We start from the raw sequence: 21,060 nt of genomic DNA, 5'->3' as shown, positions 1-21,060 counted from the left end.
GGCTATCCCTTGACGCCGTGGCTACTTACCACTGTATGGAACCTGCAGACAGGCACGAAGAGGAGTACACTCGGGTTCATACCCGTACACGTGTTGTGATCGAGCAGACCTTTGGCCTGTTGAAGGCACGGTTCTGCTGCCTCAGCAGGTCTGGTGGAGCACTCCTTTATGGACCTGAGAAGGTGGCAAAGATCACCATGGTCTGTGTCATGCTGCACAACATGTGCATCCGGAGAAACGTACCACTGCCACCTGACATTGACATGCATGCACCGGGTGAGGATGATGATGAAGATTATGATGCACCCCTGGCAGTTCGCGATGCACAAGATGCCATGCTGTGCGCCAATCAGTGATTGACTATTTCTTCTGAACCACTGGGATGCTGATGGTTCTGTGTTAGTACTACACTGGCCACTGTGATCGTGTGCATATGGACACAGGGTGTGTGGGGAGTTGGGCACTGTGCGCTGTCATAAATGCCTCAATCCTCGTCATGCAGGCCTCCATGTTATTGGTGGCTGTGGAGTTGGATGGGGCAGTGGCACGGAGGGCCAATGCTGGACTGCCCCTCTGATGGGGTCCACAGATGTGGACTCCCCAGTACTCCGTCCTGTTGTTGCATGGGCCTGACTGGTGTGCCCTGTGTGGAGTGCAGAGGGTGTCCTTGGGGGGTGAGCTGGGGGTCTGGGTATGTGGACATTCCACATGGAGGTTGCCGTCCATGTCGGATAGTTCTTCGACGTGGCCCTCTACAACGCTGAGGGCGGCTGAGGCAGCAACCTCCCCAATTGAACTGGCGGCAGCAGACTGTGTGCCATCAACTTCAGCCTCTACAACAGTGGACAACTCCTTTGTGGCTGTGTTATCGGGTGGTGTCTCACTTGTTTTTTCCTTCTCCAGTGTCCTGGCCTGTGTGGCAGTCTGGGCGTTGGTGTTGCCCTGGAGGTAGATGGTCCTGTGCCTTCTTGGCTGGTCCTGGATCCCTTGGAGGATGTCGTGGCCTGTGCGGCAGGCTCCTAGCCTTCACTGTCAGCATCTGTGCCTGTGGGGGACCAAGAGATGCAGGGCATCAGTGATGGTGGTACATGCAAGATGCATACATTGGTGTTCAGTAGTTCATATTTCATGCATTGCATACTTGTAGGTGTGACGCACAGGGTGCTTGCAATGGTGGGGGGGGCATATTGGCATACGCCGTGGACTCCTTTTTGAACTGATGTGTGCTATGTGACATACCGTTGTATTGCGGTTTGCGTGATGTGTGACGTGATATTTTGCTGTGTGTTGGGTGTCTGTTGGTAATGGGATTGGCATGCAGCATGCATATCAATCTGCCAGGGTTTGGGCCACCAGCTGGACATGGATCTGTTTGTGTGTATGATGGGCCATGCATTGACTTTGTTCACTTTCACATCAGTTGTGCTACGTCATGCTTTGGTTCTCTGTGGTTTGTGGGGACACTCGCGTCCATCTGCCGATGACGGCACACCCGCCTCCATGTCTCCAAATCCCTCTATCGACTCCATGCTGATGGTAGTACTACAAGTCTCCTCCCACCTTGTCAGTTTGGTGGGAGAGTGGTCCCCGCCGCCTGTTGCCATAACCTCCCTGCGGTTGGCAGACAGGATGTTGCCAACGCGGAGACTTGGATCGTCCCACCTTTTTTTTTCATCCTTCACTGTGCGGGTGGTGGTGCCAACTGCAGTGACTTTCCTCGCCACCTCCTCCCAGATTTATTTTTTCCGCAGTTGTGCTGGCCGCTTCATATCTGTTGCAAAGACTTCGTCTCCATGTGCAACCAGTGTGTCAGCTAACATATTTAGCTCTTCACCCGAGAACCTCTTCTTGCGCAGGCTGGGGGTGGATTTCCTAGTTGCCTTGGACATTTTCTGGTGATTTGGCCTACTCCCAACTCAGTACCAGTGCTGTGTTTGGAGGATTGCGATGGATTGTGTTTTTTAAGATAGCCGCTGCCGCATTCCCCGTTGCGGCGCGATGACGTTACTTTCGGGTCTGGTTTTACGAACCCGGTATTTGCATGATGGTATTGCCGGGTCCGTTATTAAGGGGTTGCTCCTGGGCGGAGGTGGTATCAGCGGGTTCTGTGATGCCGCTATCAGGGGATTGGGGGGTCTTTAGTGGCATGGCGGTGCAGCCATTACTGGCATGGGGGTTCGCGCATGCTTGCGCTCTCGTAATTAGCCGCTATTTGCGGTGTCGAGGGTATACAGACGCGCTACTACCACCATGCCGGTAATGACTGTTTTACCGCGGTTCTCATAATGAGGCCCTATGTCTCCACCACCAAATTCTTGCATCAGACTTTATAGCTTTTCAGAACATTTGGCCCTGCTGGTGGCAGGAATGCTCTGTCGAAAACGTTCTATCGCCACATGGATTTTATCATGCATCTCCTTCTGCCATCAGCAGGCAGGCAGACCCCTCCCTGGCAGATCCAGGGATCACTCCACCACAGCTGTGGCTGCTAGACCGGCACTCCTTTCTGGCATTCCACTTCTAAACATCTGCAGAGCAGCAACATGGAGGTTGGGGGAAACACTTTCGCAAAGTTCTACTGTGTCGACAAAGATTCTGCTTCAGAGTCTAAGGTCGGCCAAGCGGTACTCTGTGACCTATTCATGTGAGGCAAGTGTTTGTGGCCATTCTTCTGCTACAAGGAGCTTGCCTCCGCCCATTGCTGTACTGTACTGTTTTATAATCTATTTACAGCAGTGTGAGCCTATGAAAGATCCAATGCTGGAGAAGGAGCTAATTACTTACCTGTAACTCCTGTTCTCCAGCATTGGTATCTTTCATAGAATCAAATGCGATCCTTGAGCCTACCCCACTTGGCTCTTCTTGATTCATTATCACACTATACGTGCACTAAACCCAAATCTGAAGATGGCTGACGATTCCCAGCCTAACGTGGGGACATATTCACAGCATGTGAATGTATGAAAGGTGCCAATGCTGGAGAAAGGAGTTGCAGGTAAGTAACTAGTTCCTTCCAGGTTGGCAAATGTAAGGCAAGATGATCAGCTCTGTATTGGCTATTCTGAACACAAACTAAGCTTGGCCGCGACTAAACAAACGTTGTCACTTTGAAACATTCTTTGTATTTCAGAATGCTATTCTATGGCTGGGAAAGATGTCCCTGAAAATCAAAGGGCACATTCCACCAGAGGAGTGGCAACCACATCAGTTGTCCAAGGACGTGTACCAGTGCAGGACATTTGTAATGCTGTATCTTGGTCTCCATTATCCACCTTTTCAAAACATTGTTTGGTCAGGACGCAAGATATGGAAAGGCAGTTTTTCACAATATAAACCATTAAGGAAAATTCACTTGTCCCACCTGCTTCTGTGAATCTGCTAATGGAGCCTTATCAAAGATGAAGAATCCGTGGGAGGACACAATCCATTAGAAGAACAAATGACTTACCCCTTGTAATGTTCTTTCTGGTGGTTGTTCCTCCCAAAGATTCCTCATCACCCTCCCATCCCCTCTGACTGTGGGTGAATTTCTTAATACATCTCAACGCCTAAGGGGTTTTTGTAACCCTCAAGTCGTCTGTGCAGAAAGGGGGCAAAACTAGAACTGAATCAACAGGAACAGTATGTGCTATTTATACCATTGTCAACGTGCCACGGGAATGGAAACTGTTGAGGGGCATAGACTCGAAGCTCTACAGGACTCTCTGCTGTCAAAAAAGATTCTAAGAATGCAAACAGGTTATTGGCATATCGAAAGATGAGGAATCCGTGTGAGGAACATCCAGTAGAAGGAAGATTACCATGGGTAAATAATGTGGTGTTCTTTTTATGGAGGCTCAAAAAGAGGAGACCAAATAAGGTGTGTTATTGTTAGAAGCTTTTATTGAAATTCTAAGAAAAATTACTTACTTTCCATAAGCTATCGGTTTCCCTGCATAACACAACTAACTAGTGTGCTCGCCGTCAGTAGTGAGGTCCAAAGTAAAAGTCTTTCCTCTATCCAAAACTATGCTGCTCTGACCTTACCACTAAAACTAAACAACTAAAGTCCAGGAGAATTACTCACTTATCTGGTGGTGGCTTCTTAGGCCTATTGTCTTCATAGACAATCTTCAGATGGTTCTTGGCTATTCGTTGCATTCATTTGTTCAGTTCCCTTGGGGCACTTTTCCAACTTCTTGGCTTCCCCTTCTACTGAGTTGGCCAGATGCTCCTGACTGGCGTTCTTTGTGATGAATCAAAAAGTTTCTCTTTTTCTAATATCCAACCTCTCTTGAGAATTATAACCAATCTTCTTATTGTCCTATTTCTTATTACTTTGTTTTCCACTGGGACGATTATGATCATCCCAATAATAATTCTCACTCACTTGCTTTCCTACTGGGACGAGTATGATGAGCCCAGTAATCTTTATTACTCTTCTTGTACACTTGGGTTTCACTAGGACGAGTATCCGGATCCCAGTGTTCTTCATCACCCTTTTTTTACAATTGTGTCTCACTGTGACGAGTATGAGCACTGGCTCGTTATTCCTGGGGTGTTTCTCGGGTCACCCACTCTCCCCTTTACCTGTGTGAACTGGGGGTTGCATCACCCGGTCTCCCATTTCCTTCGAACTTGCTTCTCTTCTTTCAGTCAGGATGGCATCTTCAACCGTGCTTCCTGCTTCTTCAGGCACAATCTCCTGTGCCTCTATATGTGTGTTTTGAGGGGTCAGAAATGAGAGGCGGACACAAAGTGGTAGTGTTTTCAACGTCAGACATCTTTATTAGAAGAAAAGGTTGGGTAAAGGCCTATCTTCCTCTATCCTAAAGAGTTTCCCTACCTCTGTCTCGTTGTCAATGTAAAACACTGTCCTTGTCTCCAAAATATTAATCTGAACCTCACACTAGATAAAACAACCAAGAGTGTAAGGAAAGTGTCTCTGATGTGATCCTAGTGAGAAAAGTGTTCAAAGAATGCAAATAGATGAGTTCACCAAAACAATCCTTCGATTTAAATGGGGATTTTTCCGTTCCCCTAGATGTCTCTGGCAGAATGGCAAAAGTGTTCTTTTCAAATGAGGGCTCCTTAATGATGGTCAGTGTCTCTTTCAAATATTTGTTCCTTAAAGTTGGCAGAAATCTTTTTCACATGACCACTCTTCAAGGATGACAAAGGTCTTCCTTTCAAACAGCCACTTCTTAAGAATGGCTAAAGTGTCTTTTATACTCAACCATTTCTTACAAGAAACCTGCCATATACCCGCTGCCAGAAAGTCTCTCTTAAATCAGTAACTTCTGTTTTAGAAAGGTTCCTAGCATATTCTCCTGAAAGTTATCCCTTTCTGGGGTCTATAGATCCCCTGGTAAACTCTCCTGCCAGGTACCTTCTCCCCAACTACTTAATGCCTGATGCACATCTTCACCAGAACTACTACTTTAATGTTCCCAATGTTTTTTTAGTATATCACAGTTGAATTCCTTCACTGGATACACCTTCTTGGCTTAGTATGGTATTACTTGTCCCAACTTTCCCCACATTGACATCTCCTATATGGAGACTTATTCCAGGCAAGTTTAGAATGTTTTACTTCTTTAATTCTATTAATTTGCTTTGTTAATGCTTGTGCCAACTCTCCCCATATTGATACCTCACATAAATGGAGATTTGTTCAAGTTCTGTCTTTCTCTTCCTTCATTAATATCCATTAACTTATGGCAAAACTTGCGCCAACCTTCCCCGTATTGACATTTCACATAGGAGGACTTGGTTAAATGTCTTTCTTCTATGTTTGTTCGGTATTCAAATGGAGTCTTTAAAGCTTCACTTATTGGTCGGAATACCCCCAACTTCCCTAGGCAGAATCACTGGTATCCGGCACTACCTCCGACCAGTATCTTTTTGCTGCCTGGATGTAGTCTTCTGTGATGCAGACCTCCTTTTAGCTCTTCCGTGGAGTCTGCGTTCATCTTCCTCCATGGCCCAGCACCACTCAGGTGAGCATTGCCTGCACACAGCAATTTGGGAATACCTGTTCCCTGCAGTTCAATCATTTCTCGCACCTCTGTTCTCTAGCGTGGCTTCAAGTCCTTCTGGCTCAGTTTGGCCCCTCTCCTCTTGGTGAATGCGGACATCCTTTTTAAAGGAATAGAGAGGGGGCAAATAAAAAGGCGGAGACCACCAGCGCTTGCACAGATGCAATATAAGTTAGTTAAAGGCCGCAGGTGATTATATAGGGTGGGTGTATTGCCCTACACTCCACAGTATAAGAGAAATATTAGATGAGATTATACATTCACACTGTGCCAAACATGATCATTTTAATACACAATTGTGCATCTTTTAAGTATTTGCAAGATCAGCCGGACACGTGTTTCGAGACTTGGCTCTTCTTCTGAGGCTGAGACAAATGAAATTACAAAGTTTTGAACATACATTCATAACAATCATAGATGGTTAATAATCCAATAAACACAAGAGACAACAAACACAATGTTCATCAAGGGGTGTCATAAGCAAGAGATACCCATATATGCACAACCATTTGAAAAATAAATCAATGATCCAAAATACAATTGTATTTAGATGGAGATTGTAACAAGCATATAACAATGAACAGTAAAACCATAGAAAAAATGAGGGATAGGGGAGAAGAAATAAGAAAGAACAAAGGAGAGATAATATGAAAACCAATTAGTCAAATTCAAATATTCCACCGATGTTCTTGTTAGATGTCTATGATCGATTGCGCGGCGTGTCGCACCAACGCTACATTTCAAGTAAAGAGAATGGTAGTTACCAAGCAAATTGTCAGATTCTCTTCGCTCACTACAAAGTGGAGAGGGGGAGGAGGAAATTAAATATTTATCACGTCTGGCCCAATACTAAATTCCATTGGCCATAACATTAGTTGACTCATATACTTGGCCTCAGCCAAGAACTTACCAAAATGTCTGTTCATAAAAGTTCACTTTCAACAACCACCTGTCAACAGAGTATTCAATAAGTACTACTGTATCTGCCAGTATACACTCTTTATGCTCTAATATGCATTAGATACAAAAATATGAATAAATACCTTATTGTCACTTCGCTGTCGCTGCAAAGCTTGCTATTCATTATCTGTAGTTAACGCATTCCCAACATTGTTCATAAAATCGTGATTAAGGATCCTTAAGCCAATGTTGAAATCCAAATTGATACAGTCCGGATTGCATCAAGGAAACAAAAAGAAAAATAGGGGGAGAGAAACCGTGCAACATATTCAGTTAATTGATAATTCTATTGTACTTTAATTAACTCAATAATATGCCTGTCGGCGACCGTGCCAAAATTAGCTGTGTCCCACCTTACCTGCCTTTCGGCTTCAGACTGATTTAGGGGAGAGCGGGCTGCTGCGTACAGCCTGCTTCCATAGATTCTGTATGTGCTGAACCTCCATGCTACTGTGCGGTGCCACGTTGGGTGGCTAACGTTGGCCGCCATCTTAGGTGAGTCTCATTGCAACTTTGGACGTACTACAATAGAGTCGAATGCAATACCGCAAGCAATGCCGATTATAGTAAAACCATATTACTTAACATTACCCGCTATAATTTAGCCAAACCAACCCTGAGGTAGTATTTACTTGGTAATACAAGCCAATCTTGTTTCATCAAAAATTTGCTCACTGACTGTAGTGCTATGGTGTGCATAATGTTGTGACACCAGTAAAACCGTATTAATTAACATAAATCACAATGATTTAGCCAAAGCAAACCTGAGCTTGTATTTACTAAGTGATGCAAGGCAATCTTATTTCGACGAAAATTGGTAACGTTTCTGCACTAACAGTCATGGGACATCACATCCAATACCAAATGCAGCCATTCGGTCTCATCTCGACTCCACACGTTTTCACAAGGATAATAAACACTGTAGCAACTCTGCTGAGAGCCAGGGGCCACCACGTTTACCCCTATTTAGATGACTGGCTCATCAGGGGCAGCTCGCGAGTGGTGGCATACAACACTATGGGTTCTCCTATACCAGCTATGTTTTTCAGTACACCGGACCAAGTCAGAGTTCGTCCCTGCCAGGCTGAAAATGAGACGGTTGCAGTTGCATCTTGCAGCAAGCTGGGACCTCGAGAAGGGTTGCAAGGCAGATGGGGTCCCTTTCCCACAGCATGCCAGGCCAGACCTAGTCTGGTGGAGGCAACAGGAAAACATCATGAGGGTGGCCCCATTCCACCAACCGGAACCAGCTGGTGTTATTACGACAGACTCCTCTTTGGAGGGCTGGGGGGCACTCTAGACAACTTTACGGTCCATGGCCAGTAGTCTCTCCAACAGCAGGAGATGTGGGGATTTCGTACCCGTAATACTTCTTGAATTTCAGGACTTGGGAGCTTTCAATTGACCAAGTGATATGAGTTGGTAATGACCTGATTGTCACAGGTTTCCCCCTTCTCACCTGTCTTTGTTGTTTGTGGGAGTTCTTCGATGGAGTTTTCTTTCGTAGAGTTTGGGTCTTGTATAACCCTGAGTGCAGGTCCTCGGGTTCCAGCGTGCGTTCAGCGTTCCGAGTCCTGGTAACGTTCAGATGTCCGGGAAGTCCGAGGAAATCCAGGAAAACAGTAAAGAGTGCACATGGAAGACGAGTGCACAGAGATCCAGGATGCAAGGAGGACAAAAGGAGGGGAAATGAAGGAGGAGCAAATTAGGGGACGTGGGAACCAGGAATCAAAGGAGAAACGCAAGCGAACTACGGCAGCATACGTCTAGCCACAGCAAGCGGTAGCGTTGAGACGCGCAGGGCTGTTGGAGTTTTGTCCTGATGTCGGGAAAAGCGCTGTTCCGCCCGTGGGGGTTGAAGGTGTATGAGGGGGACGGGCATATGGATTGCATATATTGTCTACACCCTCATCATTCGGCAGACAAGTGCGACATATGCAAGGGCTTCTCCCAGAAGACTCTTAAAGATCAAAGTCAACGACTAGTGGCATGGTTAAACGATGGAGCGGGGGCATGCCCGCCTTCGGAGGTAGGCTCCACGCGCAGCGTGGCCTCAGCGTCAAAATCTTCAGGGGCCCCGCGCCGCTAGACATCGTCGGAACCCCCGGTGAAGAAATCACGACCGGCGGAAAAGGAATCATCGAGAAGCCATTCTAAGGAGTCCTCGTCGAAAAAAGCTTCGTCATCCTCATCTTCGACGAAGAAAGACAGAAAGGAAAGGTGAAATCCTCCTCGGGCGATCACCACAGATCGACCTCAAGTCGAGAAGCGGAGAAGCGTAGTTCAAGTTCAGAAAAGGCGGGAACGCCTCAGGGACCTACATGACCACCACCGTCTTCGACGGCAGGGCAGTCGTCGACCCCTTCTCTGCCACTGAGACAATTGGTCTCAACTATTCTTGGGCCGCAGACGGTGATGATGGCACCAGCTTTAGCCTCGTCGACGGAGATTCTGCAAGAGGCCTGGTGACCAGAAGTATTCGACCTGGTTTTGCCAGAGACCCTACTGCAGCAAGAGGTGGCCTTTTCGGTGTCCTCGGGAGATGAGGATGTGAGAGTAGCTGGCCCTGCAGACCTCGGGTTACGAGGAATTACCAGGCCTCTTTCTGGGGGAGCCAGCATTCCGGGGTCTACCCCTCTTCTCAATCCGCAGTCACTCTTGTCGCTGGAGGTTTTATCCACGTTACAAACTTTGCTGAAGACACTGGATGAAAGGCTACCTCAAGCAACTCCGGCCAGGTCGGCCATCGACGAACCGGGCCCGTCTCGTCGGCCACCTCCGTCAACCCCCAAGGCAGTGCCAGCGGGTGAAGACCTCTCAGCTGCACACCACGAGGAGGGAGAACTGTTAGATTCGGACTCAGACAGGAGAACCTTATTGGATGTCTCACTTTCCCCCTCCAAGGATCCAACCTGGGAGTCTGAGGTGGAATTAGAAACCCTGAGAAGCCCGGCTCAGCCGTCTCCCCCGGACTACATTGGGTCGTTTCACGCCATGATGGCCAAAGCGTGTACAGAATTCGGGTTGGCCCAGGAAGAGGAGAAAAAGGACTGCTTTCTTTTCTACCACATGGGAAAGAGAAGGTGGTCGGTGTTCTCGGTACCCATCCTGGATCATGTGTGGCAGGAGGGGTTACAGACCATGCGTCGCCCTTTCTCGGAACCGGCAATAAAAGGTCGCCTGGAGAAAAAAGGCCCCAGAAGCTACCCCCAAGTGTCTGTCCTCCCAACCAACCCCTGACTCGGTGGTGTCAGCGGCGGCGGCGAGAAAGGCGCGGGCCCAGCACAAGTGCATGACCCACCCCAGAAAGTGAGGCCAGAAGACAGGATGCCTTTGGCAAAAAAGTGCTGTTGGTAGGAGCAACCACAGTGAAAGCGGCCAACTCTCTGGCTATACTAGCCAGATACGACAGAGAGATGTGGCACCTACTGGCACCTATGCTGGAGCATCTTCCGGAAGAACATCGTAAGGCGGCGATGTTACTTGTCAGGGAAGGTGAAGAGGCCTCCAATCATGCCATAAGCATCGCGGTGGACCTCGCAGAATCGGGGTTTAAACAGGTGAATAACGGTGTGGTTCTCCGAAGGCAAGCATGGCTAAAATGCACCAACTTTAGCCCAGAGGTGCAATACAAGGTGCTGGATATGCCCTTTGAGGGAGACCTTCTGTTCGGCGAGAAGGTGGATGAGGCCCTGAAGGGCATGAAGGAGGACTCGGACACGGCGCGTTCCTTGGGTGCCCTCCAGAGTGGTCGAAGTTTCAGGTCTTTTCGTCCCTTTAGGGGAGCATTGGGAAACTCCAGATTCTCGGCATCGAGAGACAGATCCTTCAGTAGGCCGGCGTACCCCTCCCAGGGATACAGACGGGCTTCACAAGCAGAAAAAAACGACGCCGGGACTACCAGACCCCCAGGAAGAGAACCGGTTACTCGTCGACGAGAGATAAGCAGACCAAGGACCAGCAATGACGGGCATCGGAACGTTCTGGGAGGCAGAGTATCGTGCTGCATCGACGAATGGGAACAAATAACAACGGATTAGTGGGTGTTGGACACAGTAAGTTACGGACATTCCCTGCAATTCAAAAGCAACCCTCCGCACATTCCACTGGCGTTTGTAGCTCAACCCCATCTGAGCGTGTTGCAGCAGGAAGTAGCACTTATGCTACAAAAAGGTGCTATAGAATTGGTTCCGTCGTCGCAGAAGGTTCAAGGGGTTTATTCCTGATACTTTGTGGTGAAAAAACCAAACGGAAAATGGCGTACCATTCTAGACCTGCACGATCTCAACAAGATGTTGAAAAGCCTAAAATTCAAGATACTCACGCTCCAGCAAGTGATCTGGTCAGTTCAGGAAGTGGACATTCTGGCGTCGCTGGACCTGCAGGACGCATACTTCCACATACCAATGTGTCGGCGACACAAAGTTCCTAAGGTTTATGGTAGGACGGACTCACTACCAGTTCACAGTACTTCCTTTTGGGCTGAAATCCTCTCCCAGAACGTTCACGACATTTTTGGCCCTGGTGGCGGACTGGCTGAGAAGGCAAGGGTATCCTGTGTACCTGTATCTCGACGACTGGTTGGTGCGGGGGTCCTCCCCTATGTCGACTCAAACAAGTTTGCAGGCCACCATGCAACTCTTACAACGGCTGGGGTTTGCGGTAAACTTCAAGAAATCTTTGTTTGACGCCGTCGAGAAGCTTGGTGTTCCTGGGCGCGCAATTCGAGACCCAGTCAGGGTTAGTGAAGCCATCCCTCGACAGAATCACCAAACTCAATCGATTGGCAGGTCGGCTGAGAATCAATGCCAGAGTATCAGTGAGAAAATGTGTCGATTCTGGGGGCTATGGCGTCCTGCATTCCTCTAGTGGGCAACTCCCGCCTGTTCATGAGGCCGGTTTAAGAGTTTCTGGCGGACCGGTGGACGCAGGCCCAAGGGCTCTGGTCGGACAACCTGACCGTCGACAACGACAAGCTCCTACTAGCTCTTCAGTGGTGGCAGAGCTTTCAGAATCTATCCAGAGGAGTACCCCTACAGAAGCCGGAGTTTCAGCTAACCATAGTGACGGACGCATCCCTGACAGGCTGGGTAGCACACATGGGCACTCTACAAACGCAAGGTCATTGGTCCCGGAGGGAGTCACTCCTGCACATCAACGTTCTGGAACTGAGAGCAGTGCGCTGGGCCTTAAGTCTTTCCTGTCGCACATCAGAGGGTCCATAGTGAGAATTTTGACAGACAACACGACAGCGATGTTTTACTTAAGGAAGCAAGGGGCACGCGGTCCAGAACCCTTTCCACCGAGGCTCAGAAGGTGTGGCATTGGGCTCTGAAATACAATATATCCATCGTAGCTCATCCTCTTCCGGGAGTAAGGAACGAGCAAGCGGACTCAATCAGCAGAAAAATGGACCAAATACACGAATGGGAGATGGACAGCGTTCAGTTGTCGAAGGTCTTCAAGAAATGGGGACGGCCTCCGCTGGATCAATTCGCAACGAAGAGGAACAAGAAGTGCGAGATGTATGCCAGCAAATGGCCACAGGAAGGTTCTCTGGGGGAAGCGTTCTCCTTCCCGTGGACGGACAAGTTCCTCTACGCCTTCCCTCCGTTCCCTCTTATAAGGAGAACTCTGCAGTGGATACGCAGGTACAGTTGCCGGGTCATCCTAGTGGCACCGTGTTTGCTGAGGCAGCCGTGGTTTTCCGACCTGCTTCACCTGTCAGTAGATCAACCGATAACATTCCCGAAGGTTCCCAATCTCCTGTCCCGGGACGAAGGAACAGTGTGGCATCACAATCCAGACAGTCTCAATCTCACAGCTTGGCTCCTGACTTTTCTGAATTTGGTGCCTTGAGCATTTCGTCGGATTGTCGGAGAATCCTGCAAGCAGCACGGGCACCTTCCACCACCAAGTCATACGCGTGTAAGTGGAGAAGGTGCTGTACGTGGTGTCAAGGACAGCCAGCCGGGAGTGCAACCTCCAAGGGTAACTCCGGAGCAACTTCTACCGTATCTGCTACACCTGGTGAAGAGCGGATTATCTTTTTAATCAATAAAGGTACACCTAGCAGCCATCTCTAGGTTCACAAGAAGGAGGCAGTCGTCTCCCTTGTTTAGTGACAGGCTAGTGAAACACTTCATGAGGGGTCTGTTCCGAACATTCCCACCAGTTAAACGTTTTCCACCAACGTGGAGTCATAATGTGGTGCTAGCAGGGTTAATGAAAGCACCCTTTGAACCAATGGCCACATGGTTGATCAAGTTCTTGTCATGGAAATTGGCTTTTCTAATAGCTATAACATCAGCTAGGTGGCTCTCAGAATTGCAAGCATTGGTCGTAGACCCGCTGTACCTAAGGTTCTTTAAGGACAAAGTGGTTCTGTCAACTAATCCTAGTTTCTTTCCAAATGTTCCTACGGCTGATCATAAACACTCGTCGATTGTCTTGCCTACCTTTTTCGCGACCCCCACATTGGCTGCGGAAAAAGTCCTCCATACCTTGGACGTGAAGAGAGCTCTAAAATTTTACCTTCATCGGACTCAACAACTTAGATCTACGCAGCAATGCTTCATTGCATATGGTCCATAGGCGAGAGGAAAAGCAATTTCAAAGCAGGGACTGGCCCGATGGGTCTCATCAACAATTGCCTTCTGTCATTCCAAAGCGGGAAAACCGCTACAAGGGCGTCCGAGAGCTCATTCCACGAGGGCAACTTAGTCTTCGACAGCGTTGTGGGCTGGAATCCCGCTGGCAGACATTTGCCAGGCGGCGGCATGGTCAGTGCCTCACACCTTTACCCGCCATTACTACCTCGAACGGCAGCAGGCGGACGAGATACAAATGGGAAGAGCAGTCTTACGCCATCTGTTTCAATAAGGTAAGCCCTTTTCAGGAAGGGTCTGAACTTATTTTAGCATATGTATATATGGACGTATATATTGATATGTGCATGTACTTTTGCGTATTTAGAAATTGGCAGTTTTACGTAAGCATGGTTCGGTGCCGGATTGCATTCACACCTCCCCTTTTCAGGATCACTGCTGTATATTCTATTCTAAGCATGTGAACCCATGAAAGATCCAATGCTGGAGAAGGGAATAGTTTCTTACCTGTAACTCCATTTCTCCAGCGTTGGTATCTTTCATGGATTCACATGCGCCCGCCGGCCTCCCCGGAATGCAATCTACTTGTATAACTAGGTTTTCACCCCATTCTGCTTTGGAGGGGTCGAAATCTGAAGGGAGCCGCGGGGGGCGGGGCATTTATACCGCTACATCCTAGTGGGGCATGCGTGGGCGGCCCCAAAAACAATGTAGATAGGACACAAAAGTGTCTGAAGTTTTCCTATGGGAAACAGCTTTATAAGTGTACTGAGGGTTCCCAGTCTGTCGATGGGGAATATTCTAAGCATGTGAATCCATGAAAGATACCAATGCTGGAAAAATGGAGTTACAGGTAAGAAACTATTCCCTTCCAAACCAATAGAACTAGTTTTGTAATAATCTTGGATCGAGCAGGAACACTGGATTTATTGAATTTATTTAGTTTACATGTGGGGGCCTTGTGGAATGCTTCGTTATGTTGGGGATTGCAGTATTGGAGACACGCTTTGCATTGAAACTCTACAGTTCTGTTTTGTTTTGACTAATGCATTAGTTCAGTCAAGTTACATGGCGGCATGTTCAACTTGGCACACAATGATCTGAACACCTGCTGATGTTTTGATACCGCCATTAGTGATATTTTGAACATGTCTCCAAATGGATGCATGATGACCTCGCATTGCCAAATAAGACTATGCTTATTTCGCTATTTAGTCATCTAAGGTTTGCTAATGTTTTCAGACAATCTTAGTGGAGAATGCTAATAGCAGACAGAAATCTGAAGGCATGCGGATGCCAACCCATTGCTGGCGTGGAGCATGCTAAAGTTATTGATCACTCAGTTGCAAGGTGGGAGAGTTGGGAGATGTCGCATCCTGAGGTGATCAAGAAACTAACATGCTGCTGTCACCCTGCAACCATCTTGAAATATACTGCTGTCATTATCACAGCTATTTGGGGATACTATGACGCCACACTAATATTTCAGAGCATGCTGACCTCATTACACATGCATCTTTGCTACTGATGTTGTTCTCTAGTTATGTTCTGTGGCTAATGCCTTATACAGCTATTGACGGGCTGGGAGCATTGTTAATGTTGAGGACACGCTGTCATGCTACCCTGGGGCCGGCCAATTTCCTCAGTAACTATCTGGGAATTGATGAGTTCACTGATCTATCTTCATCACAGACATAAGAAGCCATGATGACATTGGTGATATGAGGGTATGGCTTGGTGACAAAGATCTTCCTGGGCAAATATTTCTGAAATGTTGTAGCGTCTTAAGATGTTAAATGAAGTAGACCAGGGTGATGCATTTTTGCATCGGCATTTGACATTTTTTGGTGTCGAATTCCAGTTACAAACATGTTTGGATTTTCAGTAAACCCTTATTGATATTCATGACATAAATGTGTCCGCATTTAGAATATTTGTATGTCAATGTATCTCATGAACATTAAGGGATGTCCTGAAAACATGACAGACTTGCGGTGCTAGAGGCCTAGTGTTAAACAACCTTGGATGAATAGGCTTAAACTAATGCAAAATGATACTAAGGGAGTATTGTGTTAAGATGGTGTTTTTCTCATTCACAGCATGAGGAAGCTACCAAATGAGAGACCAGCACCTGAAGAGTTAATGGTAAGATGACCTGCTGTGAAACCCTAAAGTGCAAGTGCATGGGATAGGCAACCTAGAATGAAGGTATAATAAATGGCCCAACTTGCCATTGATATTATGGCCATCTACTAGCAATTGATGCCACTCAGTTCTGGGGATGCACACGCAGCACTAACATAACCTTCCATGACCTAATGACAAGGTGTATAGTACACATGGACACCTATCAATTTAAGAAATGAGAAACCGGTCTGCAAGTTTGCTCACAATAAATTCACATGACAGAGGAAAAGTACAGGGAGTCTGAAGAGCTTTGTCCTTTGCACATCTTAAGGAAACATTCTGAAAAACATAAGTAACGGGGTGTTTTTTGTGTACCTAGCTACCAGTTAGTCCAATATTTCTCATCACAGCCCCATTACTGAAACAGAAACGCAGACTCGATATCACACACACCCATGCACCACCCCTCCTGTGTATTTGCGAGCATGAGCCTTTGTCTCAGATTGCCACATGCCTTTGCCTGTCTTGTCCAGTGCCTGGTCATTAATCTGTTACACGTGCATGCGTGTGTATGGTGTCAAGGTTTTGTAAGTGCTCTTTGTATTAAAGCTTCAAGTCCTACTGACTGCCGGCCACATCATAGAGAGTCTTGAATGTAATCCTTTTGGGTCCAACATAGCACAGCATTTGCCGTTTTCATTGCACCTTGGGAGACTGCCACAGATGAGCTTGTTGGAGTTGGAAGTAATTGGGAATAAAGGGATGAGAGCAAGGTGATGTGTGCAGCTCAGACAAACCTGTACTGTGTGTGGGTAAGCGTCTAGGTGTTTTTGGAGACCGTGTCCAGTGAGACCTGGCTGTTGAATACCTAGAGTGAGTATGTTTGATATCAATTCTAAATTTGTGTGGTGACCCAGGCGGGTTCATGCATGCATATTGTGTGCTCTGCAATTTTGGTCAAGTGTGTTTGGCATGCATTGCATATGTAGATATGTTCATTTGCCAGTAACTGTTAACTCCAAGGCACACACCTGTGCATAGTTTGGTATGTCCATTTGTCTCTGACTGCCGGACCCATCTTGCAGGCCTGTATGAAATTTCTGTTCCCGTGTTTCCCACACCTCTTTGTCTTCGAGTACCTGATAGCAAAAACGTCTTGTGTATGTGTGATTGCGTTTCTATGTGCTATTTACTGGTGCTTTTTTGTGTCTGAGGTTCAGAATAAGCTTTCACTAAGTTAGCAAATTGCTTAAGAATCAGAAAGCCAGACATGTTGGTGGGCAGGTGGGAAAACCTATGCAGACATGTGTCCCTGACCTCATTGAACCTGGGTGAGAGGGTGCAGCAAATAAAGATTTTAAATAATGTTTATTGGATGCCACCCAGATTGAGTGCGTGGGGTATGATCGACTCAAACGCGTGTTGAGGGTGTGGTCATAGGTCGGGTTCATTTGAATACATGATGTGGGACTGTTGTAGAGTGCGTGTTTTTGGGAGGGAAGTCACAAAGGCAATGAACAAGGGTTTGAGAACAGACTTAGACTTTGATTTTGGGACCATTGTCCTGGAGGAGGATGAACATTTGGAAAATGTGAAGTACCCAACAAAGAGCTGGTTCTTTAGGGCCTCGCTCTCTTCGAAGAAGATTGTGTTGAGAGATTGGAAGGGTACAAAATGTCCCACGTAGGTGGCGTGGGATGAGGACCTGCAGAAGATGTCGCTATTTGAGAGCGTCATCCTGCAGAGGCAAAAAAAGGGTGGTATGTACGAGGATATCTGGGGCAGATTCCTGAACCGGACATAGCAACATGTTGTTTTTTTTATTATTCTTTCTTTGTCATCTTTGTTTGTACTGAATTGTAAATATTTCAATAAAAATGTTAATACAAAAAGAAGGCGGCCAAGTCTGACCAAATCAGGGTGAGGGACTTCAACAAAAGAAGGGAAAATGGTATCAAGTGCCTTTATTATAACCGAAGCCTAGGGAATTCAGTTTGGCTGAGGACAAATGGGAGCAAAACAAAGAAATCATGCTTCCTTTCAGGACTGTAGTCATCAGGCCTTTGCTCTCTCCCTTAGGTCCCGCCTTCGGTGTGGTGAACAAGGAGTTACTCTGTGTCTGGGGTTTTACGTGCCGTGTGCTATTTTCTTGGCTCTGATGCCTTTCTTGTTGGGATGTTGCATATATGTTTTTTTTGACAACTTTATTTAAAGATTTATCAAAAGAAATGTATCAATCCAAAACAACAATTATGATAACAATAAAACTACAAATGGAACAGAAAAGCATTATACAAGTCGATATAAATAGAACAGAATAAACAGTAAAATCAATCAATTATCCCCACTAAATGCAACAATCCCAATTTGAAATGATACATAGTCAGAAATTAGAGGAAAATAATAAAGAACACAAACACACTATCACACAACACAAGACAAACATAACAAAACAAACACAATAGCAAATTAACCACTCCAAAATCAATAAAAATAAATAAAAAAACTAACCATAGCCTATTAGCACTTAACTCACACATAGAGCTCATTAAAAGCATTCCATTGCTCCTTATAAAATTCTTCTCTATTTAAAGCATAATATTTAATCCTTTCAAACCTTGTGAGCAACTGCACCTGCGATAACCATTCATCAATACGTGGTTTCTTTCTTGTTTTCCAGAGGCGTAAAATTTAACAAGTCGCCACCAGAAACAGTTTATTAGCCCAACACAGAGTCGCATAACTTAAATGACGAGTGCCCACTGGTGATTTCAAAAGGACTGTTAACGGTGTCCTTGGCAAAGATATGTTCCAGACCAAATCAACTCTATCCAAAACCTCACTCCAAAAATCCTTCACCCTTGAACAATCCCATAACATGTGGAGCACGGTGCCTTCCTCCGTAAAACAGCTCCAGCATTTATTATCCTCCCTTAAGCCAAATCTGTGCATTCTAACCAGAGTCCAAAACAGACGCCCCAGAATCCTCTGTTGAATATATTGTAGATTCAGATCAATCTTCATCCTAACTGGAACCCTCCATAGAACCTCCCAATCCTTCATAGAAATAGCTCTACCCAGTTCATCACACCACATAAAACGTAGAGCATTCCATGAAGATCTGAACTTCTCTTCTTCCGGGAACAATTTCAAATAACAAGACCCTTCACGAGGAGCAACTACAATAAAACTACACCATTCTGGTCTTTGTAACAAAGGATCATTAAGCATTAATAATCTCTCAGAAATCAAATCCTTCAACAATCTATATTTCCTCAATTCCCTATTATGTAGCGCAAACTTCCACTACTGAGACTCAAATGATATCATACCCTCATCACCCCAGACATACCTTATAAGTAATATACCCTTGTTCATCCAACTCCTCCAGCATAACATCTTATTATTGATCTGCAACCCTGGATTCTGCCAAATGGAGGCTTCCCCATAGAAATAAAGTCCCTGCCCCCCACTTACAATCAATGAAATGACTGCATCTTTGGTAGCACGTACAGTCTGCAAACTACTGACTGATTTAGGCAACTTACCAAGAAAGTACAGAGATTCAATTCGGAAGGGTCTCATCTTAATCTCTTCTATCTGAGCCCAAACTGGAATTTCTGACTCATTCAATGAAAAATAAGATACTGATTTTTTAATCAAAAAACTTTTGTAGTAATATTCAATGATAGGGTAACCAAATCCCCCATTATGTACACTTCTAACCATTAAATATCTGGGTATCCTTGGTTTTTTCGAAACTCCCCATAAGAACTCCTGAAAGACCCGATCTACACGGCCCAGAACTTTTTTCGTAAACCTTAAAGGTAACGATTGAATAATGTATAGAACCTTAGGTAAGAGCGCCATTTTGATAGCATTAACCTTGGCCCAGCAGGATAATGAGTGTCTACTCCACCTACGGAACATGTTCCTCATGTTTTCCAAAACTTTATCTATAGTGAACCCAGCCATAACTTTCATGTCCCTAGACAAAAATACTCCTAAATATTTCACCTGACAATTTTCCCAATTACAATTCCAATCTAATAATTGTCTACACACCTGAGTGTCCCGAGCTGGAAACACAACTGTCTTCTCCCAGTTTATTTTATAACCTGAGGGTCTACCAAACTCAGTAATCATATTCTTCAGGATGCTACTCCCTTCATCAGGATTACTAAGGACAATCACTATATCATCAGCATACGCCAAAACCTTAACTTCAATTTCACTGATTATAAAACCTGAGAGACTTACCCGACTGCCGAATATACAATAAAAATGGTTCAAGAGCTAAATTAAAAATGGAAGGCAATAATGAACATCCCTGACGTGTACCTTTTAAATAATCGAAAAAGAAGATGAAAGCACCCCATTCACCCAGACTCTGGCACTGATACCCGACTGTAATGCCCCAACAGCATTTATAAATAAGGGTCCAAAACCCATCTTAACCAAAGTAAAATTTAAAAAAGCCCAAGTCACACTATCAAATGCCTTCTTGGCGTCTAGAAATATGAAAATTAAATCGGGTCCTGTAGATGACAAATTGAAAATATCCAAGAGGGTCCTATTATTATCATATCCATGACGTTGTTTCATAAAACCCACCTGAGACCTACCAATTAAAGTACCTACATATTTATCCAACCTGGAAGTTAAAAATTTTCGTAAATAATTTTGCATCCACGTTCAAAAGCGATATGGGGGCGATAATTACAACAATTCGATGCATCTTTCCCCTCTTTGGGGATCACCGAAATCACTGCCTCCCTCATTGAAGGACATAAAACACCCTCCATAAAAACCGATTGTAGAGTTCACATAACTGCAGAGCTAACTGTTCAGTAAAAGTTAGGTAAAACTCAGTCGGTAATTCATCTGGGCCAGGCGACTTACCAGACTTCAGTTTTTTAATAGCCTCTATCACCTCCTCCACCAAAATAGGAGCATCCAGAAATTCTCTGGCCTCATCAGACAGACAACAAACTTCAATCTTATCAAATAACTCTACCAGATCACTTTCCAGCAGATCATGTTCTTCAGAATATAAAGATTCATAATAAATGGGAAAAAATTCACTCATTTCTTTCCTTTTTACAATAATCCTATCAGACTCATCTTTTATTTTCTGTACAAAGGACCTCTCACACAAACCCTTCAATCTATTTGCAAGCAATTTACCCCCAGAATCCCCTTTCTCCCAGAAGCGTTGTTTCGAATAAAAAGTTCCACGGTCTGCTTGAATCTCAGACTCCAGATGTAATTGCTCAAACAACCTATTCATCTTTAAACGATCTTTCACTGATCCAGCACATGCATAAGCTGATTGTGATTTACCCAGA

The 21,060-nt window shown here is 45.7% G+C and overlaps 1 protein-coding gene across 6 annotated transcripts in view; it reads left to right on the top strand.

The window, feature by feature from the left end:
- The window catches only part of MAP2K5 (mitogen-activated protein kinase kinase 5), a 1,998,137-nt gene that overhangs the window by 1,608,394 nt on the left and 368,683 nt on the right, over positions 1–21,060 (top strand). For all 6 annotated transcript variants that reach the window (XM_069625127.1, XM_069625125.1, XM_069625124.1 and 3 more), the window contains one exon: positions 15,685–15,730. In XM_069625127.1, coding sequence (XP_069481228.1) covers positions 15,685–15,730 — 46 coding nt within the window. The remainder of the gene's footprint in view (positions 1–15,684; positions 15,731–21,060) is intronic.

Source organism: Ambystoma mexicanum, chromosome 11, assembly GCF_040938575.1.
Source record: "Ambystoma mexicanum isolate Mex_15411 chromosome 11, UKY_AmexF1_1, whole genome shotgun sequence".
In the NCBI taxonomy this organism is placed as follows: domain Eukaryota; kingdom Metazoa; phylum Chordata; class Amphibia; order Caudata; family Ambystomatidae; genus Ambystoma; species Ambystoma mexicanum.
The sequence above is the reverse complement of the archived record's forward strand: the minus strand, read 5'-3'. Positions and strand labels throughout refer to the sequence as shown.